This window comes from Xiphias gladius, chromosome 3, assembly GCF_016859285.1.
Source record: "Xiphias gladius isolate SHS-SW01 ecotype Sanya breed wild chromosome 3, ASM1685928v1, whole genome shotgun sequence".
NCBI classification, from domain to species: domain Eukaryota; kingdom Metazoa; phylum Chordata; class Actinopteri; order Istiophoriformes; family Xiphiidae; genus Xiphias; species Xiphias gladius.
Window position 1 is genome coordinate 23,315,752 of NC_053402.1, and position 23,265 is coordinate 23,339,016.

At 44.0% G+C, this 23,265-nt stretch overlaps 2 protein-coding genes across 2 annotated transcripts; both read right to left on the reverse strand.

The window, feature by feature from the left end:
* Nucleotides 1-2,102: 2,102 nt before the first annotated feature.
* On the reverse strand, nt 2,103-7,003 carry cbx2 (chromobox homolog 2 (Drosophila Pc class)). The gene is made up of 5 exons (XM_040124366.1): nt 6,883-7,003; nt 6,651-6,694; nt 4,275-4,340; nt 3,693-3,762; nt 2,103-3,617 (listed from the first exon to the last, which is right to left on the reverse strand). The coding sequence occupies exons 1-5, from the start codon at nt 6,952-6,954 to the stop codon at nt 2,268-2,270; spliced, it is 1,602 nt and encodes a 533-aa protein (XP_039980300.1). The 5' UTR covers nt 6,955-7,003; the 3' UTR covers nt 2,103-2,267.
* Nucleotides 7,004-8,414: 1,411 nt separating this feature from the next.
* Nucleotides 8,415-13,845, reverse strand: LOC120788096 (ectonucleotide pyrophosphatase/phosphodiesterase family member 7-like). The gene is made up of 6 exons (XM_040123613.1): nt 13,602-13,845; nt 13,030-13,175; nt 12,023-12,652; nt 10,274-10,508; nt 8,936-9,059; nt 8,415-8,756 (listed from the first exon to the last, which is right to left on the reverse strand). Exons 1-6 carry the CDS (start codon nt 13,837-13,839, stop codon nt 8,699-8,701), a joined length of 1,431 nt encoding a protein of 476 aa, XP_039979547.1. The 5' UTR covers nt 13,840-13,845; the 3' UTR covers nt 8,415-8,698.
* Between the last annotated feature and the right edge of the window lie 9,420 nt (nt 13,846-23,265).

Below are 23,265 nucleotides of genomic sequence, written 5' to 3' on the forward strand. Positions count from 1 at the left end.
AAGAAATGCAGATACAATTAAAAGAAAAAGGAATCATATACACACCTTGCGTTACCCCATAGCCTATGACGTGGTAGTGATAGATGACACTGGGAGTGAGCCTAGACTAATTCTGTTACCTACCGCCCGACGCATTTCTGACATTCACCGACGAGAAGAAGCCAAGTGCTGCGCACAAACGCTTTTTCCACCGTAGCACGCGCGATATGAGAACGCACCGGGTCGGTTTTTCAGCCGGACCCCGAGTGGAAGGTACTTCTACAACTTGAACCCGAACCACTCTTATTGTTTTCGATGAGGCATCAGACATTTCTCGGTTCCACACATTTGCGATAAGTCTTCCAGCAGGTGTTGTTTTTTTTTTTTTTTCGCTGTTTGACAACAATATGGACAACAAGAAAACGGTACAGTCTCCCCCGCTAAGCTCTAGGGGTACTCCTTTATCGAAAAACCTGAAATTCTAGCTATCTTTGGGGTAATGCCTTTATGTTTTTGTCTTTGAGAGAAAGAAAGGCACAGTCTGCAGAGCAGGATTAGACAGAAGAGTTCAGTCGAAGTGCTTTGTTGCTGATCTCCTCTCGAGGGAGCAGAAAGTAGCGCACATTGTTGTGGTTTCTTTTCCGTTACATCAGATAAAGACCTTTTTTTTTTTTTTTTCTTTTTTTTTTTTTTTCTCTGGGAGGCTGGGCCTGCAGCTCCTGAACCCATGCAGGCGGGTGAAATGAGACGTCTGCAGCTGCAAGTAAAGTAAAAAAAAAAAAAAAAAAATACAACAGAAAAACCAAATCACATCTGTTATTTCAGTACTAGACATTTTGAAACACCGGCAGCAACAGACGCAATGAAATCTGGCGTTTTGTGGTCTGGGACAAACAACGCTGAACGGTTTATTGTCGAGCTTTGTTCACTCTCAACCGTTTACCACTTCCCACTTTGAAAGCAGTTGCCTCTAGCAATCTCAAAGGCTCATGGGAGGCTTTGACAGACCGGGCGAGAGGCTTCGTCGGGTGCACTGTCCGCGATCATCCGGCCATGTCAACGCCAGCACTTATTCTGTGGTTTTTTTGTCCATATTTATTACAAGTCTGAGAAAGATTACGGTTGCTGGTGAATACCTCGTTGAAGGACAGAACTGATGCAAAGGCTGAAGAGCAGACGTCAGCCAGAGCCGAGTCTTATCTGAGCGCCAGGGAGGAAAAAAAAAAAAAGAGATACCGTATCTGACTCCCCACATGCTTCGGCCCATTTGGAAAACTGCGCCGATAAACTGGCTGCGCTGTGGAATGAAACCTTCTCTTTCAAGGTGATAAAGGTGCGCACAGTTCAACGCTTGTGTGCGACCCAGGGCCAGTTCTGGTGGGAGTTTTTCATAACGCAGAAACAAAGCTGTTGCCTGCTGCCCGAGCCGGTCGCAGGTACTAACGGGTTTATGCAGCATGAGAACTCAATACATTAGAGCTGTACAGTTTAAACACAATTCCATGGACACAATGATGGTGTACCCCCGGAAGGGGAGGTTTTCCTGTCCCAAAAGAAACTGATATATACATTTGCAGCAAATGTTGAAAAAACAGAGGTAGCTAATTTATGAAACATTAAAAAAACAACAACACTATACTAAGATTTAAAAACTGGTTTACATTAACTATTGATTGATATGGATTCACAATACATTATGACACACGGGGAACTAAATGTCTGCCATCCATAGAAGAAGCTAGCCTTCCTGCCCATGCCTGCCTTTCAGGGTGTCTCCGTTAAGACGGGTTCTCCTGTCTGTTTAGTTGTGTGTCACAACAAAGCAGATAATCTCAACAGAGAAACGCAGAAGAGATCGATATAAATGAACGTGTGAATGCTAAAATGCCGAACAGATTCAGCAGTCCACGTGGGTCAACTGAGTTTTTATCTCGGCACTTAAAAGATGAATGTTTTTCTTCAGCACCCTGGTAACGACACAAATTTTGGACTCACTGAGACTACGAAGATTTGTTGAGATTTGAGATGATCCATTTCTTGAACAATTTGTAGACACGAGCAAATAAATAATCACAATCAATAACTGACGTCTGCCCCCCCCCCGCCCCTTTTTTTTTTTACCCTAAAAATTAGTCTCTTACTAAAAGAAAATGAAGAGCAAATTGACCTCCATTCCCTGATGTGTTCCTCAGAAATTCTCCAGCCAAGGGTTTAGCCAGTTCCTTCAGAAACCCAGATCCTGTCTCTTTGCTTCAAATACCATCTGGTTTGCAGTGTCTTGAATCCTGTCAGTAGTTGCGAATGCTGAAGAAGCCCACGCTGGTCGGCGACTCCTTGACCGTGACGGTAACTAGATTAGCTGTGACATCCGTTACGAACACGTGCTCTATCAGACTGCGCGTGGGCTTCCAGTCCTGGCTCTGGACCGCCACTGAGCGATCCCGTCCGGTGTAGGAAGAATCCTGGTCGGAGTCGGAGCTGCTCTCCTCTTCACCTGTGCTCATGTCGTTCATTTTGGCTTTCTTGCCATCTTTGTAGGCCGATCGCTCCTGCTGGCTCTGGACCTCTGCGGAGGATTTATGCACACTGCTCTTCTCCAGCCTGCCTTGGACTCTAGAGGTCGCCTCCTTGACCTTGTCTGCTCCGGGCTGGTTCTTTCTGGCCTGCGGTCTTCCGGGGGTTGCAGGACTCTTGGGAGGATTGTACTCCTGATTTTGTGCGACGGTGGCTTTCCTTGCTGGATTTGTTGCATTTCTCAGGCCTGACACTGGGGCAGTGCCGTTTCCAGGGGCGTCACTGCTTTGCACCGGTTTGCTCTGAAGGTGGAGCAGCTGAAGGCCAGAACCTTGATTGGAGGAGGCGTTCTTCGCTGGTACAGAAGCCACAGCTTTGGTATTGGGTATCCGCTGCAGTGTTGACACAGGGCCCTGGGGTTTCTTTTGTCCGTTGGGGGAGCTTAGTGTGTGCTGAGTGGTTCCTTGAATGGGGTGTTTGGATGTATTCAAATTCAACGCTGCTACCCCTTTTGATTTGCCAGCAGCTGCTTTCAAATCCAGACTTGTTCCACTGCTCATACTAGAGATGGACAGTTTAGCCTCGGTGACATTCCTGCTCTGGCTGGATTTGTTCAGAGACAGGGAGGCAGTCTGGACTGACCTGCCAGATCCCACAGATCCCACAGAGCTCATGGAGTTTTTAACAGCCCCACCCTGGGTCAGAGAGCTCCTGTTCTGACTACCCACTGTGTCCCTGGCCGAGCCCCGGTGGAAACCCATGAAGGTGAAGCTCGCCGGGTGAACGGGCTTTTTGATTGCTCCCGGAAGATCTGCATCTTTGGACGTTTTCAGGATTTTGCGAGGGCCCTTGTTCTGTTGAAATTCCTTCACGTCAGGGGGCAGAGGTTTCCTGCTCCGTTTCTTTGGGGGCTCCTGCTTCGCCACAACAATCTGTGCCTTCTTCTGAGGGACAGGATGGAGGTCTCGTGTTCTAACACCGGGGCTTGCCTGCTTAACGGCGCCGTCTTCGTCATCGTCGTCTGATGAGGACGAGGAGGAGGAGCATGAGGATGAGGAATCGGAGGACGACGACGACGAGCCGGATGAAGAGCTGCTTGATTTTGCAGCCTCAGGCACGTTCTCCTAATATAAAGAGCAAACATTAGATACCGTGCACTAGGGCGTCAAAAGGGACGTTCTGCTTTAAGTTAGACTCACAAGGATTTTCCGTGGTCGTCCCCTTGGCCTTTTCCCCCTCTTACGCATCAGGAGCTCCTTTTCTTGCTCTCTATAAACAAGAATAATATAAATAAGCAAAATTGACATACGCTTACTGTGGAACTGATGAGTTTTCATTAATCAATATTATAGCTCCACGTCTGTCGTGTAAAAATTTTTACATTTTCGTAGACTGCTGTCGACTAAATTTACCGTTTTTGTCAGTGTTCGGATTAAAACGCGACGCGGGTGAGCATTAAAATAGGCAACGTTCAGAAAACATGCTGTGTATCAACACAGAGTATTTTCTTTACCATGAGGATTTCAACGACATCCAATGTGTAACAATTAGGTATTTAACATATTTCAGATTTTGCTATAAACTTCCTCATGTAAAGAAATCAAGATTGTAGCTAAAAATTCAACAAGTCTGCTGGTAAAATGTTTTTTTTTTTGCACAAGGTTCCCAAATCACTCAAAATCCTATAACTTAATGTGTGTTTGAGTGTTACGAAACTAATTGTAAGGTTAACGGACTGACCACTCCGTTGGTGTGTTTAATGTTGCAATAGGGACACTCACTTCTTGTTGAATGCAGCCAACAGTCTCGGGTCAAGGATGTTTTCCTGGGGCTCCCAGCTGTTGTGTCTGGAATAAATCGACGTGAAGAGTGTCGCACATCACAGCGTTAGTCAAAATAAAGGCGCAAGGTGGCCCCACAAGATTAAATGTACCCTGCAGCCGCAGCAGCAGCGACTCCAAATTTAGAAAAACAGCCTTTCAACACAGTTTGTTTGTTCGGGAGCGGAGGACTCGGCCACGAACTTGCTGCAGGCAACTTGTGCGTTACCTTAGACAAATAATTTAAGGGGTCGGCTGAGAGAGAGGGAGAGAGATCACAACAGGGCGAGAACTAAAATATAGCATTCAAAAGTAATAAATTAAATGATACTGTGGGATTGTGCTGCGTTACGCAGAGAAATAGACCAGTGCAGTGAGAGCTGTGTGACGGCTTTATCGTTTATGACTGATATCTTAATAAGTGAGCTGAAACTCCTTAGCCAGAAATTTCCTATCGGGCTTTTTGTATGGACGGGGGGTAAGAAAAAAAGTTTTCTCAATGCATGTCGATGCATTATCAACAGCATGTGTCCACTGATATGCACTGTTTGATTCCGCAAATCAAACATTTAACATATTAGCTGTCACGCGGTAGCTTGACGTGCACTGGAAGATTATATGAACTCCGGCGAAAACGACAGGTCGTTTAACGGCGTCTGAAACCATTTTTCGACGGCACCACCGGAGGGCGGCGTCCTTTCGCAGCCACAAAAACGGGACGACCGCACCCGCTTTACGCAGCAACCGGCCGGGCGTGCGGGGGGGCGAGAAAGTGGTCCGGGATAAACCGGAACAGGCTTCCGTGGTCGGGTCGGTCTTCAACCATCGCCTCGCCTCTCTGCTACAGCAGATCTTTCACCGGGCCTACGAGTGCGGCCGTTCGGGAAAGCTGCAAACACTTTTGCGTGCTTTTAATCATTGTACTCGCGCACAGGGAAAATCGGAGAATTTGATACAGTTTCCGGGGCAGGAGTACATGTATGTGAAGAAGTTTTTTGGGAAAGTTACGCTTTTGCAGTGAAACGTTACATCGGGTACAATTTGCCTCCCACAGCTGCCAAATCAGTTTCGGTTTATAGCTATTTTCCCTTCCACAATGAGCTCAGCTGTGGTGAAAAAAACCCAACTGTTCTTCTCTGTACAACCATGTGAACAAACAAGGAGGGAAGACCGTCGACGTTTATGGGAAATTGCGAAAGCAACGAGTTTGTTGTAGCCTGCGATGGCACGGTACCAAACGGAGCGTCGTTCAGGCGGCAAAAAAAACCAAAAACCCCAGTTTTGTTTTGCAGCAGTCTGTCTGCTGCACCTGTGCATCATGACACGGTCCGCTGCGGGTTTTGTTTTTGCTTGTGTCGGATTTACTAAAAATAAACAAACCAAAAACAAACAAAACAAAAACAACCCAGACCTAAAACAGGTCATTTTGTTTGGTTTTGATTTGTTTCTTTTCCTGAAGTGATCCGAACTAGGTGCGTGTGTAATGACCTTTCTCCTCATCACTTGTTGTTGAGTAGCCTGTTCTGATTAGCAGTCACCAGTGAAATAATCAACCCCCACCCTTTCCCTCCACACACACACACACACACACACACACACACAAAGGATGTGGTTCTAACAGAAAGCCATGGAGCTGGCAGGCAACCGTGTGCATTGATGGTGGATTACAGCAACAATGTGGAGTGAACAGAAAGGGCAAGTGACCAGAAATGAAGTCAGAGTGTAGCCTTGCAAGCAGAAACAGAAAATGCAGGGTAACGACAGGCTGAACTAGCGTTTTGAATTTCGAGTTACGGGACGAATATAACGACACGATAACAGGCAGCTATAAGTCAAAGATCACACAGCCCCCGAAAACTGGACCGCATTATTGATTATTACACACACACACACACACACACACAAAGTCGTCTTAAGTCAGCAATAAAATGAGTCAAACATCACAATCATCCGCGTAAAGGGAGGTACGAAAAAACCAGAGAGAGATCAAACTGATGCAGCCTCAAAAAGTATTTCTTTTGGCTTTTTCCTCCAACTTCCCGAATCGGGGGTGTCACGAACAAAAGAAAGCAAATGTAAAGGCAGAACACTCGAGCTGTATTTGGAGAAACTGCCTACGGCAACGAAAATGAACCGACAGCCCGTGGCTGACGCGGGCTGGACTCGGTGCTTTGGATGATGGTGGTAACAATAATAACAGTAATAATAATGATAATAATTAAAAAAAAAAAAATTAAAAATGAACGGGTTCGCCGGGAGCTTAAACAGAAGCAGCCAGCGACGCGTTGTTGTTGTTGTTTTCATTGTTTGGGGCCGAGCGGCAGCACTTGCACTTACTTGGACGACCAGCCCCTCCACTTCACGAGAAACTCCAACTTTCCCTGAAAGAAAAGAGCGAGAGAGGAAGAAGGTTTGTAAACAGCCGCCGGAGAAAGAGAGAGAGAGGGAGAGAGCCAGGGAGAGAGAGAGAGAGAGAGAGAGGGGAGAGAGGGAGGGAGAGAGAGGGAGAGGGGGAGAGTGAGAGAGGAGAAAAACGCGGACAGAGGAGAAAACGTTTCGCGGCTCTCACCTTCCTCAGTCGTTTGTTTAAAATGCATTCCGCATCAAAAACCTGCTCTCCCACGGCGCTCAGCTCCTCCATGTCTGCCCTCGCCGCCGAATAAGAGTCCTTTATGAAAAAGACGAGAGCCGCGTCAAGCCAATCGGAGTCGCGCCCGCGGCAGGACCGGACGTGCGGGGCCTCGCCTTCGAAATAAAGGTAGGTCCCGGCCGCGGCGCCGCTCGCGCTCGCACTCGCCGGGGAGTTGCCCTTTTTGGGGGGGGGGGACGAGTGACCGAGGACCTGGTCCGGAGAGGTCGCCTCCCTCGGCGCTTGATCGGAGGTGCGGGCCCGGCTTGGCAGTGGCAACAAAAGGAAAGTGATAGCGTCGTAAGTCGGAAATCGGCGGTCCGCGTCTCTGGGTTTATTTCGGCCCAAGCTGTGTGTTTTCTCATAGACTCTATGATTCGTTCGTGTAGGACGCAGCTCGTTTATCTACAGAAAACAAGAAGTGCAAATCAGCCGGAGTTAAACTACGAGGCTAAACTGCCATCTGTCGTCCTCTGTCGGATCTTTAAAATGCACCCTAACAATAGAAATACACACAGTGTCTCTTCTCAAACTGATAAATACAATATGGCCACAGTGACAATCATCACGAAATATTGCGTGTTGCAGTTGTGGGCGAAAGAGCTCAGGCGGCGTCAGTCACTTGTTTTTGGCTTTATTAGCAAGCAATGTAGCCAGTGAGTGGTTCATTCTGCGAATTGTTTAATGTAAATAAAATTTAAAATTATGTTTAAATGAAATAGAAAGTGCTGTGAATTGTAAATCGTGTCAGTGGGCATAGTGAGTAAGGGATTTACTTCAAAAATTAAAAAGTTTTCAGGCTGTAAAATGTAGACTTGCATCCACTGGTCAAAGCATAGATGCCGCATTACATGTCCCTCCCTCTGCTTTTATCTTCCTCGTGTGAGCTAGAAATAAAACGGAGGTTTCTCGGCATCGTGAAGAAAAAACCCAGCGTCGCCGTGGCATCTGTGTCGATCGTACATCTTCAGTTGAACGGAGACGAAAGACCAATCGCACGTCGGTCTGGACGTCGTCGGGGGCGTCAGTTTAATTTTGAAAAAGCCCCGAGCGGAAGTCCGGTGCTTCCGCGCGCGACTTGACACTGCTGCTCGCAGCGAGGCGGGCAACCGCGAGTGTGCTCGGTGATTTATGTCCCTTGGCAGACGCCGTCGTCTGATCGGAACATGTTTGTATACTGTAAGTGAAAGTGGAGACATGGGAGCAATAAAAGTAATCACTTCAAACACGCTTTGCGAAGGCCCGTGTATTAATTTGATCACTTTCCGTTTCGTGTTGCTTCTTTAATTTTTGTTGTTTCTAGGTTTTTCTTTTTAAAAAAAAAAAAATTAATATCAATTTAAAAGACAAATAGTTGCTGTAAATTCGTGGTCTCAGGTGCTTTTATTCAAGGCACACTGACAGGACAACTTAATAACCATAAGGAAACTAGGTTTAGGCAAATCAAGTTTATTCACGCAGACAGTATTATACAGCGCATATAAACCTTCTTTACTCACAGTCTGCATGAGAGGAATCAACAGAGTACCAAACAAAATAAACAAAAAGCGTGCAGTCCATTTGTATTCTTCATTTCGATGCAAAAAAATAATAATAATTTGTAAAATGGTTATGTACAGCGCAGCTCGTTGGTTCTATATGTAATTAACAGAGTGTAGGATGAGGGAGAATCACCCAGAGAGCCTGTCCACGGGCAGCAGTTTCTCGGTTTCACACTGACACATTACGTTTTTCCTTTTTTCGCTTTGTTGGATGATCAAAGTGAAGTTTGCTTTGTGTTTTCTTTCTCTGGAACATGTGTCAAACTTCCTGATCTGAAAAACAGAACGATACAATTTCCATGTTATTACATTTTTTATCAATATACAAAAAAATTACCTTGTCCTCAAAAATTTTTTTTTCTTGAAATACTGATTTGACCTTCGTTGCCCAGACCTACAGGGGACAAACAGCAATGGCGTTCAATAATAGTTTTTCATCACTCTGTCGTTACCTTTTATTCCGGCGTCTGTTCTCGAGCATTTTGTGGGATGTCATCACTATAAAAACTAAAACCAGAAATCCAGCCACTGCAGCCAGTCCAACGAAAGCATTTCGCAGGACATTCACATCCTCGCCTGAAAAAAAAACGCAGAACACGTTCACATTTTGGACGGTTGACGCTGATATTTCTAGACTGATTTTGCAGACTGTCGGAATTTCATTCAAATAAAGAACCACGGTGCCATTTTGCCCCATCTGTTTTATTGTGATTTTTCTTACTCATTTGCTTCTTACCTAAAAGTACCTGTATTTCCAATACTGCAAAACCCACAGAAACAAAACACTGGCTCTACTCAAGCACTAAACTGCGTCAGTTGACCACATGATGGTGCTATAGCAACTGCTTTTACATTTTGTCCAATAACTTCTTAACTGTGTAGCCCAGGCACAGAAGTGTTTAGTATGCTCTGAGCTTTGCTCACCACAAGAGGAGCTTGTTTACTGCAAACTGCTGTGATCAATGTCGTCAGTGGCTCGCAGCAGGAAACACAGCCACTTTCGGTGTGGGGACAAGATCCACATGAGCTCCATTGTTTTTGTCCAAAAACTCTTACAAAAAAAAAAAAAAGGACATCTTCGAGCCGCACTGTTACACTGGGTGACTTGTTCCTTCATCACCATGAACACACACACACACACACACACACACACACACACACACACACACACACACACCGCCCTGCTGCCCCAAATATTCACTAGAGCACCACATGTGTATTAATCCGCTGCTGAAAGTAGCCTCCAACAAATGCACGGTTTCCCCCTGTCTGAGTAAAGTTTGCTGAGAACTACAGTACACAGCTTTTTTAGGAAATCCCTGTGCCTTTATTAAAAAAAAAAAAAGGAAACTATATATTACTGCCCCCCCCTTTTTAAAAAAAAGATTTATTTCTTCAGTAGGAACTAGTAGGGTCTGGGCTGAGATTGACGTACTCGGTAGGAAAGTCAGACAATGTTGAGAGATGAACTAACACATCACTGGTTTTTTTGTCTTTTCATGGGATATATTGACAAATTTGGAATATTAGCAGCATTGTCCTTTAAGTATTTAACACCAGACACTGGCATCAGATTTTTAGACTTCCTTTCTTAAAATCTTTCTGAACTTCCCGTGAGCAGCGATGCCAGATGTACTTTCTAGTTTTAACCCACAGTAGCTCTACATTTGATGTGGACATATGCGAAGTCAGAAATGATGAATGAGTGGCCCAGTAATGAAGGAGCAGGTGTTGGAGTGACACACTTTCGAGGCCACGGGGAGAGGCTCATTAGTCTGATATAAACTCACCCTGAGCAGTGGCGCTGGTAACCAGCATGTGTTTGGTGGCATTCAGGTGGCCGTCGTTGACCTCCGGCTGGATGCCCAGGATGTGACATATCAAGGGGTAGATGTTTACGGTCTCAAAAGGTCCCACCTCCAGGTTCTTGTGAAACGCTGGACCCACTGCCCTGAAGAAAGGCTTCATGTCCATCTCTTGGTTGTCAAAGCCGTGCTCTCCCTTGTGGAACTGAACCGGGAAGTACTGCGAGGACACACAGCGACAGGTAACACAGCTCGCTTGACCCACTTTAGATTCCGTTAGACTGTAACTCTGACAGTGATTTTTGTGACAGGACCCTAGCAGCAAAAGAGTTCACTCATCTGAGCCTGCTCACATTTAGTCAGCAGAGGGAAGTATTGGCCAAGTGAAGGAGTCGTTTCCATACTGTAGCATGAAGGCCTGTTTTTCTCCTTGCGACTGCTATCAACCCATGAAAGTGGGTAAATGAGAATTTGAATCCATCTCTACATTTTCCATTTTTATAAAATACTTAAAAGACATAAATTCCTTTCGATAATGTTGGAGTATACATTAAGTTTAATGAAACAAACTGTGATATAAATATCACCAAGTAAAACACCCAGGTATCTTAGCTATTATGTAAGGGTCTCAAGGTGCTTATCCTTCTCTGGGATCAAACTAAAAGGAGTTTAAGTGGCCATAAAGAGAGAGAGCCAAGAGTCAGATAATGCAGTCGAGATCATGACCGGTCGTAACCTGTAGACTTTAGATAATCCATTTCATCAGTGGATTCGCGGGAGTGATTATTTTCGTCATCGTCAGCATTTGAAGACGTTTTATGGGTTCAGAAATTTTCTCTTTAAATTAGGTTATGATCCGACGGTTCTCGGTACCGACTGACACATTCAGCTGCAAAGTTGCCGCACAGTGGATTGACTGAGTGAGCGCGGAGCCAAATGAAAATGCTAATTTTGAATTTTGAGGCATGAATAGCTTCATGAAGCATTTGAGTGCACTGCATGTCATCAGCCAGGCCTGGATTATCCCGAGGACGTGCAAATTCACTTGATTAAAGTTGTAATTTGCTATGACTAGAATATAACTCCTTGTTTCTAGTTTTTTGAAAAAAGTGTCCAGTTTCAGCATTTTTTCAGCATTTCTATGCTCAAGACTTGAGAATGTTTCCAGAATAAACTGGACAGCATGCACTGATTGTTTATCTGTATTAGAGTATCAGTGCTTGTCATTTGATTTGTCGCAATAGCTAGTTAAGTGGGTCATAACCAACCAATAAATTTCTGATTATTGGTAATAAGTTGCCAATATTTTTATAGTAGCTTTTGTTTTTAGGTTTGTCAGTAATAAAAGTAAGGCTTTTGCATTTTGCTGCTGCTTTAAAGCTGCACTCTGCAACTTGGCATGTTAGAGGGCACAAATGACAACTTGAGGTAACTGTTTACTTAAAAGGGTAAATCAATAGGACTTGCAGCGGGCAGAAAAATTGCTGCTGCACACAACTCTACGGTTTTAAAATTTCCAGCATGTTAAACTTTTGTCCAAACCCAAGTCAGTGATGTCAGAGAAGACATGTGAGTTGACACGTCTGATCACCGTTGCAGCCCCTTAGTGAGTAGATGACACACACCGAACGGTTGTGGTTCTGCAAAATTCTCGCCTTCACTCTTACAAGTCAACATCCAATTCTTGAATGAGAGAGATATAAAAAGAAAATGTGACTTTATCTTTCAACGCACCCCATTGATTACATATCCGGAGTCCGCCCATAAAACGATGGGGAGGATACGATCATTTTTGGCAAAGTGGAGGCGCTCTGGCATCTCCTCCTTCTTGTACACGTGCAGGTGTGGATGGGCGCCCTTCAAGGCATTGTAGACCTTCTCCAGCTTGCCTGGCTTTGGCAATAGCATCCCAGAGGGCCCGTAGTCCACCAGGTGAAACGTCAGGTCACGGAAGGAGAAGCCCGGGATCTCGGACAGGGTGATCTCCTGCGCCAGACCATTGCGGTACACCGAGGTCATGCCGTGGTCCGCTGTGATGATGATGTTTAGGCTGTCGGTCAGCCCATGTCGTTCAGCTGAGTGTCGAATGTAGCCCACAGTTCTGTCAACTTGCTTGACCATCTCCCGACGCTGCGGGGAGTCCGGGCCGTATTTGTGCCCTGTGCTGTCTGGCTCACCAAAGTACAGGGACACAAAGTCGAGTTCCTGGTCTCTGAACCAGCCCATCACCTTGTCTGCGTTCTCCTGCCAAGCGGTCTCGTTCTTGTAGTTGTAACGCGGTGGCTCCACTTCCCGCACCATAGCAACCTGTCCTTGGTAACTGGAAGCTGTGCCAGGGAAGTGAAGAGAGCCAGCTTTTAGGCCCTTGAAGGTTCGGAAAAAGAGGCCACGTTAACATCACACACACATAAATATCACACATGTACTTTGACTCGTTTACAAGCCTGCCTTGAATTAATCTGTTCATACTGTTGCTCAACATACATGACATCAAATCAGCTGCTGGGTTTTCATCAATTTTCTTAAACCTACAGCTGAACCTTTTAGGCGACCTTACTACAGCGGCCGTTCCCATGCGGTTAACATCTGCACCCGCGAAATCATTTGCAACATAACTGTGGTGATCTACCTGAAATCGTTCCGCAGGCTTTCAGAGGTGTTTTGTCAAGAGGAATGGTTTCTAGTGCTGCAAACATTAAAACAGTCTCTCAGTGATAAGATGGAAATCGTTGTGCACAGACCTGTCTCTGCGCTGTGATCCAGATAGGCAGAGTGCCATTGTCCCACCACTCATTCACAAACTGAGTCTGATAGTAAGTTTTCTTCACAGTGGTGGTTGTGTTGAACCACATGTTGTGGATTACCCCGTGATTCTCAATGTAGCGGCCTGCGGAAGAGAATCGCTGTCAGTCCGCCTGCACTCATTATTCATAGCGTGACACATTCACATTAAAAATTCTATCAACTTAACGGGCTGAGTGGCATGACGCTTTTGGACAAGGTCTTACGACCAACTTCGGAGATTAGAGGAATTTAATTTCAAGGAAGTTAAATTTCTTTTAGCTGGCACTGATGATTTGAGAGTCAAAATAAGAAAGGGAGCAGAGAATTCTTCCCTCAGTCATCCAAGCATAATCATCTTACTCAGCTATAAAAGCTGTTGGACCCTGGGACATTCAATTACAACTAATTCCTTCTTCCCGTGGCTTTTTTCTATCCTTGCAAAGTAAACTCAGAGCGGTTCCCTACTCCGTCATGATATGCAGATCCCCTGCCAACTGGAAGCACTGTTGTAGAAAATGAAACACTTTACCTGTCAAGAGGGTGAAGTGTGTAGGACTGGTGATGGTGAGGTAAGGAGGTGTGACATACAGGGCTTTGACTCCATCCTCGGCCATCTTGTCGAGGTTTGGTGTGTCGACATCACGGTCGTAATCCCACCGGAAACCGTCGAAGGAGATCAGCAGCACTTTCTGTCTCTGTTTGTTTACCGGAGCTCCGAGGATAGACAAAGCCCAGAGGAGGCAGAAGAGGCTTGCAGTCCACTGCATGGTGAACACAGTCACTTCACAGATCTTAACTGACTCAATCCTCCGGCTAAAACTCTTATTTACAAGAGGATCCACCTCTTGGCATCTCACCTTAGGTTTCTAAAGCCAACATGTTCTGAGCAAAGTTTCACCAATTTATCTTATCTCTTAGATTGGGCGGACTTTATCTCAGCAGTTTCTTTCATGTGGCCCAGTGGTGTTTATGAGCCGATTTTACGGCTGGGAGTTGTGTTCACAGTGAATTTTCCCCGTTTTGCTCTTGAGAACTGCCAGTAAAGCAGATTAATCTCTCCGGGCATCACGGCTGTTTGTTTCCCCCCCTAACTCGCTTGTTGATGCTGTCTTTCTGTTTGTCTGCCTGCCCGTCTGTGTGTCGGAGTTTCCCGTGAATCTTTGGCAATGGGAGAATGACACTTTGATGGGTTTCACCTTGAGTTGGGATGGTGCATGATTGATCTGACACCAGGAAAATGAAGAGGAAAATGAGAGTATATATCTCTTCGTCAGCTAGCAGTGGTCTCTCGGGAAGAAAAGACCCTAATAGACATATTCATTTTAGTAACTCTAATGTGTATATTAGCCCCAGGATAGTGGTAAAAGATACTTTTTAAATCTACATTTATTTATTCAGTTTTTTTTAGCAATGGCCACGACGATGGACAAACTATTAAAAATGAACTGCAGCCTCCTCGGTGCTTCAGCTCCGATTATTTTCAGTGTTCTCATCCAGATATTATATATCACTGTGTTGTGATATAACCTTATCAACGTCCATCAAATTGCTAGACAAGCTAACTCTTCAAATTTGTTCTTTATTGTGTATGTCCTTGGCAGAGGTTCAAGGGAATTGTCTAATCTTTATGGAGATAAGGGATAACATTCATCAGCTTTCATTTACCTCATTCATATTCATTAGCTTCCTCATATTAACTCTATATGCTTGTCGTCCACTGTCAGCAAGATCTGGAGGAGTGTTTTGGACTGCTGAGACCGGTGCAAGTCTCTGATCTCTGCTATGAGAACTTTATCAAACACATACACTCTGAACTTCAGGGCCGAGCAAACTTTATCCGACCCTCTCAATCCTGCACAGAATTTCCACAGGGATTCTCAAATTTTCTTGAAGAAGAAAAGTGAGGTCTTTTGCCTCTAGCACTCCCTGCTGCCCATACACAACCGGTGCAGTGCACCTTCCTCGGATGGAAAGCCAAAACAACTTCCATCAGTTTGACCCAGAGCCTGTGCTGTAACAATGCACAAATAAAGTAAATGGTATTCCCCAGGCCGAAGATAAAGTATCTTTTTTTAAAGTGTCTTTTTTTTTTTTTTTATCGTGTCAAAGTTTCTGCCAATTTAGACCTTTGTTTAACTTTTATATCAGCTTATAACCATCTTTAAAATTTTACACCCTGCAAACATCAGTAAATCCTCTGATATATTAAAAAAATGCGTACTACAAACTTCTGAATCTGTCACTAAAACCCAAACACCAGTCATGCAAAACTTAAATGGAGTAGAAGTCAACTCAAGTCTTCCTTGAAGGAAATTTTTTTACTTTTTTGGTTTGCATTTTTTGTTATTTTGTGTGTTTAGGACTCTTGAGCAAAGTGACAAACTCTCCACACAAACTCTGTGTCGCTTACTGCTGGGTTATTTATTCTACGGGACGTTTCCGTCCATGCAACTTCCGTCACGTACATGAAAGAACGAGCATTAAGACACTTCCGGATACCGTACATACAGTACATACATGTAGTACAGCAAATCATCCAATCAGAGGAACACAGAAATTAGCTCAGTTGGTGCATTAAACACACACATAGCCATCAAGGTTATTCGGTACAGACGGCATCTTGTCATTAAAAAAAAAAACTTTAAAATATCACAAGCTTTAGAAAGACAAGAGATAATTATTTCCGAGACTAATGCCCCAAAGAGCATCGAAACGACATCCATATAACAACCACATATCGTCCCAAAGTCAAAGACTTAGAAAATGGCAACATGAGGTGTATGATAAAGGACCGATATTCACAATTTGTTACCGGTCTTAATGTTTTGGCTGAACAGTGTGTATTTGCCATCCATGGAATAACCCCACGCTGTCCTAGGAATAAGGGAAGTTATAATAGATATGGGATTAATATAACAGGTTTATCTATACCTACCTGTGTTTCATTCACCAGCTGATCTAATTTTGTGGTCCTCTGATTGGATAATTTAATTAGCATCCACGTGTGCCTATATGGAATGCGTGTAACGCTTGTTCACATACTTGATGAAGGTTGTTTGAATCAAAAATAGACCGGTAGATAAATAAATAAATAAACAAGTGAAGACGCTCAGTTTTAAGCCAGAGGAAATGTAGGTGGGTGTTTCGGTGCTGTATGCCTGGATATAAGGATTTATTCTAATCTTTGTACAATAGACCTAAACGTTGCATGAATCACAACATTTTCAAGTATGGAGATACTTGTTGTCTGGTTAAAAAAACAGTAACTACAGTATCTTAACGTAGGATCAAGAAAAAAGGCTCAGCATTTTGAATTCCCACAATGCTCATAAAATGTTTACTCTTAAATCAGAATTGCTGATGAAAGCGGAGTCAGATCCAAATGTGAAACACAAACACCACAGCCACCTCTTTATAGGTGAAAATAAATTCGCAGCTGCATCTGTATTCTGCTCGCTTGGCGTTTGAATGGCAAACTGCTCCTTTCCCTGCTGTGACTGGAAGTAGACCATCAAGTTCGCGCCGGCGTGCCGAGATCGATGTGTTTTGAATTGTGAGCAAACAAACTTCTGACGCATGAGTGGCTTATTATCAGGTTACATGCGTCTAAGTCCAGGCGTAAAACTTCAAACACAACAGGGAAACTCCACTGGAGGTGTTATTATTATTTTCCTATTAGCAAAAAACATGTTTGGAGGAAACGTGGTGTCAGTCGGGCTAATGCTTTTTCCACTACAAATCATACACAACATTCATAATAAACAAATCTCTAAAATGTTCATGGCCAGCATTTTTCAGCTGATCGTTTCATTGTATTTATTTATACATGTGGACATATAAAATATCTCCAAAATTTAGAGTTTGGAAAGGTTTATACATTTTTGGCAGTTTTCATTAGTATCTCCAGTTTTAAGGATTTTCATTACTGATCAAGTTGTACAAGGCACATGGTATGACCTCGGTCATTTAATGCTGACTCTCAGTACTTTCATTCTAGATAACTTTCCTGAAACTGAAGTAGACTGACTGATATTTGTTCACTTCTACCTCAGTTAACCTTTGAATGCAGAGCCTTTTGCTCTCGCCGGGGTATTATTTTATGTGGCCAGAATCCACAATTTTTTTGACAATGTGAGAACAATGTGACCATGTGAAAAGGCGCCGCTTGTAGCGATGTTCACGGCCTGTTTCCCGCTGCCCCTCGAGTGGTCGAGAAGTCGGTTGTCGCAGGCTTTATGCAAAAAAAGTATGTCCTGCACCACTGACCTGCCCGACAGGCTCCATTAGATATACTGTTCCCACACTATGAAAGTAGTGAAAAGTTTCCCTGATACACCCGAGCACCTCTTCGGTGCCAACTTCCTGCGTTGGCACTGAGTGTTTCCATTGAACATCAATGGCTAATCCCTAATGGTAGCATAAGAACATCATTCATACGACGCGTCTCCACTCCTCAGTATTTGGCACGTTGTGAGCTGTGCTGATCCACAGTGGATCGGGTCTACAGCCGCCAGCAGCCCCCCACCCCCCCCTCATAGAACAGTCTTTTCAGGAAAGCAGACCAGGTTTCAGTAGAGGGGTCGGATGTGGAGGGGGGTTGGGAGCTCCTTTTGCGGCACAGTAATGGCCGTGATGTTGCTGGGAGAGGACCCTTTCACACCTGTCAAACAGCCACGCTGAACCTGAGGAGGGTTTGAGCGTGTGTGTGTGTGTGTGTGTGTGTGTGTGTGTGTGTGTGTGTGTGCCTGCGTGCGTGCGTGCGTGTAATGTTACAGGCCCAGTACAGTACACACCCACACACAGTCAACGTGCGATGACAGCACGGTGCTTAGGGCGGTGCTCAGGGTCAGAGATTCACCGGAGGGCGAGCGTACACAGGTACGGCTGCTTTTTTTTTTTCCAAACATTCATTTAATCTGTCTCATTCACGTCTAGCGTTATCGTTGCTAGCTGGGGGTAGCATTAACTTTCTAATGACCATGTCAGCACTTCATCAAACCGAATTTATACGCAAACCGACCTTGGGTGTCTGTCTCTACCCTTGGACAAAGCCTATACGCGTGTGCTGCTCCTGTTGTGTGTGTTGACTTTGATTTGATAACGAGGAGATTAACATTTAGAGAGGGTGGCAGTCAGTCCTGGCTGACTGTCACAGTGTACGTAACATACTGTATTAAAATCGAACAGCAGGAATGTGACAGCAGAAATGATTGTAATATAGTAGCTCTTCCTCACGCGGCCCACTAGCACGTAATCATTTTTTTCTCTTCAGTCCGCGTGCATCCTGGATCTAACAGTTGCTAACCTACGCTTCATCAGCTTTCCGCCTCGCTAATTCCTTATTCGCTCTCTGGAAAACTGACTGTGGAGTAAATACGACTGTTCTTTCTTTGCTGTTTGCTGAGGTTTAGTCTCCAGCAGTTATTTAGTGGGGAGTCAGAATGTGGAAAAATATGAAATTAAGTTAATGATCAGCTAAAGGCTTCACCATAAAAGTAATAAAAAAAAATGCATTTTTAGAAAAGAGTTGATTCGTACTTTCACCATAAAACCACTCATTATTTGCATTACCATGTCAATAGCAAATTTACCAGTGATGACAAGACTGTCTAAACCAATATGGGCTATACAAATGCAACTATTTTAAAAAGAAAGCCAACATTTTGTGCTAATATTCAGCATCTGTTTGTTTCTGAATGTCTTGATGGACCCTTTTCATGCCAAAAAACACTATTCGGTGCTTATTCTGTATTTGCACTCGTGCTCTTTTGGGTCAGGATTAAAAAGCTTCCGAAGCAACACTTTGGTTGTAAAATTGAATTTAAAACCCAGAGAAATCTGACTGTTTGAAGGTCGATTTGTAGCAGAGACCCTCAAACAAAGAAAGACATACCTTTTGTCCACTGGTGGCACTCGTGTATTTGATGTGTATTAATCCGCAGCTGAAAGTAGTCCCCAAAAAATGCACTGCTCCATCCTGTTTGAGTGACATCTGCTTAAAAACTGCAGTGCCCTGCTGTTTTAGGAAATTAAGGAGCTTTTTAAAAAAAATATGAATCTATATATTTGTGAGCTGTATTTATTATTTTTTTTATTTTTCAGATTTACATCTTTAGTAGGTTCCAGTGACTTTGAGTGAGGCAGGGTAAGGAAGTCAGAAAGTACTCAGGACCCATAAGGAAATAAAAATATGTAATAAGGCCAAGCACATCCTCTGTTTTAGAACAGGAGTCCAAAGCACTGCCAGCACCACCTACAGGCTGCAGTGCTTATTACACCCCCACAAAATGAAATCCAGCCAGACCACATACCAACTATAATGTTGTTTCCAGAGTATCACTGGTAGCTTGAGATTTACATGTTGTCCCGAGGGGGTGGTACGGGTGCCCCAACTGCAAGAGGTTCATCCTGGGGAGCATGAATGCTCCCAGTGAATTTCCTGGCACACTTTGTTTTATATTTTGATATTTCTTATGAATACTTGTTTGGAAATTTTTGGCCTAATGGTGGTGAGCGGTCTCTCTTAAAATCTCCCCCTGACTTGCGGGGCAACAACGAAACAACGCGCGGTAGACAAATGAAATGACAAAAAGTGGAAAAAGAAAATATGTTTGTGTTAAATTGCATTGCAGCTGTGGCTTCAACAGAAATCTGTGATGTAGAGGGCGACAACGACGAGCCGGGACGCAAACTGCACCGATCGGCCGCAACGTAAAAGTTCACCTTGTGGCTGATCGGTGTTGTAAATGGCCCTTATTGCCCTGGAATATCTTTAACCCTAGCCTGTGTTCCATGTGTGCGCTGCGAGAGAGAGAGGGGGAACGGAGGTGAGGGAATGAGTAAGAACCGGGAGCAGAGTGGAGGAGGCTCAGGCTTGCGGAGGCAGCTAGGCTGATTTGCGGCTTCATTCCAGCACGTGGGCCCTCTCAGGCTCTGTTGCCTGTAACGGGTTGACGTGATAAACTCTGTAGCCCAGCCAGTCAGATGTGGCACAGTGGAGGCACCCTCCCCCTCTTCTCCGCTCCCTTTGGCCTGGTGTCTCATTGTGGCGCTGTGGGGCTCCAGTGTGCTGGCATTACACTTTCACACGGCAGTAATTGATTTCTTTAATTTGCTTCAAGAGAAACTGTTGTCAGCCAACCAGGCAGCCATTTTTCAGGCCACTTTAATTAAATGCCAGGTCTTTAGGTGTGATATGAAATTCGTTTGGCTCCTCTGATCTTCTACTCCTCAGACAATTCATTAACATTTTCGATTCTGCCTTTATGTTTTACACAAAGCTTCAAAAAGGAGCTCATCAGTGACATTTCGGTTCCCGCGCTATACATTCAGTCATTTATTTAAGTGCATTTAAACTAGAGATTAAGTGCAGTGTGGCTGTTTCACTTGAGATAATACAGAGTTTGTAGAGCCTCAGTCGGCTGAGGAATTCAAGAGAATAAAAGAGCAGTCCTCTAGTTGGGTCCCTTTTATTGGACGCTCTGTTATATATTGTAACTGTTTCAGGTTAGTAAAATGTACCTGAACACAAGGTGATAATAGAATAAACCGCAGTGAATGTTAAACAAAGATTCGGGTCCACATTCCTCACCTTTTTAAACATCTTCCTCACCCCGGTGGCTAGCCTCTACATTAAGATGTGTCTGTGGTGAGCACGCCTCATCCCCACGGCCTTTGTCTCTTAAACAACAATCAAAACTGTCAGAGGGCCGATAATCTGATGGGAATTATAGGTTTAATAGTGTCAAATCTCTTTTAAATGTAATACCCGATGAAACAACACAGGGCAGGTGTATCTTCGAGCTAAAGCCGCAGAACCATTTATTTCTGCGATAATAGCGGGGCAGCAGGCACACCTCCCTAATAATATCCCGATGCCTCCCCACTCGCTCTGACTCACAGATCTTCTGAAAGGGCCCTCTCCACTCATCCTCTCAGAGATGCCTTCCTCTCACGGAGATGAACAGCAGCTGCCTCTTCCTGCCTCCCACCATACGTCAACACATCAGCACCACTCTGCCTGCCTGCCAGCCTTCAAACGCCCAAAAAATACGAGGCTCGCTAAACCCGAAAGAATAGCTTGCTGCAGTTCATATTACAATGGTTGATATGCACTGACGAAAAATATATGTATATTTTTTTTTGGCAAATACCTCGGTTACAGCTAGAGTGTGCTTGCAGGAATGGAGCAGAAAATCTTGGGAATGTATGATAATTATTTTGAAGCAGGGGGCTGAAAATGAGGAGGACTTTTTTTTTTCTTTTTCTTCCCCCCGTGGGTCTGAGTAGTGTAAATTTTGTCTAAATTTTTAGCCATGGTAGCAGCATGGCTTTAAGTAGGGCCATGTTGCACAGTCAGTTTGTGCCCCGCATTTTGTCCGTGCTGAAAAATCTGAACAAATATTGGCTTTATTGCCGTGACATCTGATACAGATGTTCATAGTTCCCAGACTTGAAGCCTACTGACTTTTGTGATCATGCCTGAGTTTCCTCCAACCCATTACGAAGTTGATATTTTTGTTTTTTTAGTGAAATATCTCAAGAACTATTGATATTGATACAGATATTCATAGTGACCTAAGGGGGAATCCTAATGACTTTCATCCCCTGACCTTTTCTTCTAGCACCAACAACAGCTCAGAGTGTTCATTTATCTAGTGAAAAGTGACATCTACTGGATGGACTGGTAATTTTGTACAGACATTGCTGGTTCCCGGATGATTAATCGTAATTGGAGATCCCCTGACTTTTCCTTTAGCACGACCATGAGGCTCACATTTTTGGCTTTGAGTGAAACGTCTCAGAAATCTTGGACAGATTGGCATGAAAGGTTTCGTTTTGTCCAATAATTTGGTTCACTAGATCGCTGCAAAACGAATGGCATCCCCATCAGCCTGAGCTGTACTTTGTGCTTAGTGCTATTTAGCAAATGTTAGTATGCTAATATGCTAAACTAACATGATAAACATTATATCTGCTGATCTACAACATTGTCATTGTAAGCTTGTTAGCATACTGATGTTAGCATTTAGGTCAGAGCTCCGCTGTGCCTAACTACAGCCTCACAGAGCTGCTAGCTTGGCTGAATTTGAAGATTTGAAGTCTGGTTTTTATTTCTTTTGAAATAAAAGTTGCTTTTTGAACTGAACATAAATAAAGGAAGCTTCATGGCACCGCAGAGGTGAAGAGTTGTGAGCTCTTTGCTGTTAAACAGCGAGAAGATCTCCAGAGACTGAGCCTAACCCTGGATGTCCAATAAACGCAGTTCGCTGGAAGCATTTCAGACCTTGAGTGTCTTCAAGCTGTTTGTTGTTCAGCAGCTGCAGTTCCATCATTGTCTGGAGCTGTTTTGCCGACATTTTGTGTTTTACAAGCATATTGAGCACACATTGGCACCTCATTCATGCTTTGTGGCAAATTTTATTAACTGTATGCAGCATGACATCTAATCTGTATTTTGGATCCGTATTTCCTGAATAAAGTACTGTGTATTGGAAAGGAAACTGTGGCATTCCTAAATCTGCCTCACAGACTTTGGATAAGTCACGTAAACAAAAAACAAAAAAACTACCAGTATAGTGTGTGGACATCGACAAAGTCGATGACTATGAAACACATCATTAAATATTCATTTAATCATAAATTAATACCCGCATTTAAATACATTCACGAGTGACGCAAGCTGCTCCTGCAAAGATAGACCTGACCGTTGGAGGTTAAAAAAACAAATGACGTCTACTTTAAAAAAAGTTGTCCACATAAACATTTTGCTTTCTGAGAAACCGAAGAATCGTGCTGCATGCAATGTCAGGGCTTCATCCCAAATGCATTTAAAGAAAGGTTTTCATCTGGAAATAGAGCGGGAGGCATTGTAAATGGGACATTAAAAGGAATCCCACATCAATTTCCCATACCAAATGCTGCATAACAGGAGTAATTTTGACAAAGTAGCCGTGTGATTATTTTTTATTTCCATTTGAAAGCAATTAGCTGAAAGGTCCTTCCCTTGAGTTTCTGTGGCAGAATGTGTGGAATGACTCAGGATAATTGCTGTGAAATGAACAGAGTGCCAAGTTGAGAGAAGCACGAAAACCGCAAGGGTTCCCTCTCCATGGAAACGCCCTCTGCCTTTGTCAGTGCACCAGGAAATTAGGCAGCAAGTGATAACGGAGCTTGAATGAGTAACAAATGCA

What these genes read in the sequence shown, in the direction of transcription:
- cbx2 (XM_040124366.1), bottom strand. Translation starts at nt 6,954, where the DNA reads ATGGAGGAGCTGAGCGCCGTGGGAGAGCAGGTTTTTGATGCGGAATGC. An exon ending in TAAACAAACGACTGAGGAAG is followed by an intron (nt 6,695 to 6,882) that starts GTGAGAGCCGCG and finishes CTTTTCTTTCAG; the next exon opens with GGAAAGTTGGAGTTTCTCGT. An exon ending in TTGGCTGCATTCAACAAGAA is followed by an intron (nt 3,763 to 4,274) that starts GTGAGTGTCCCT and finishes TCTTGTTTATAG; the next exon opens with AGAGCAAGAAAAGGAGCTCC.
- LOC120788096 (XM_040123613.1), bottom strand. Translation starts at nt 13,839, where the DNA reads ATGCAGTGGACTGCAAGCCTCTTCTGCCTCCTCTGGGCTTTGTCTATC. An exon ending in GGATCACAGCGCAGAGACAG is followed by an intron (nt 12,653 to 13,029) that starts GTCTGTGCACAA and finishes CGAACCTTCAAG; the next exon opens with GGCCTAAAAGCTGGCTCTCT. An exon ending in TACCAGCGCCACTGCTCAGG is followed by an intron (nt 9,060 to 10,273) that starts GTGAGTTTATAT and finishes TTTTTTTTTCAG; the next exon opens with GCGAGGATGTGAATGTCCTG.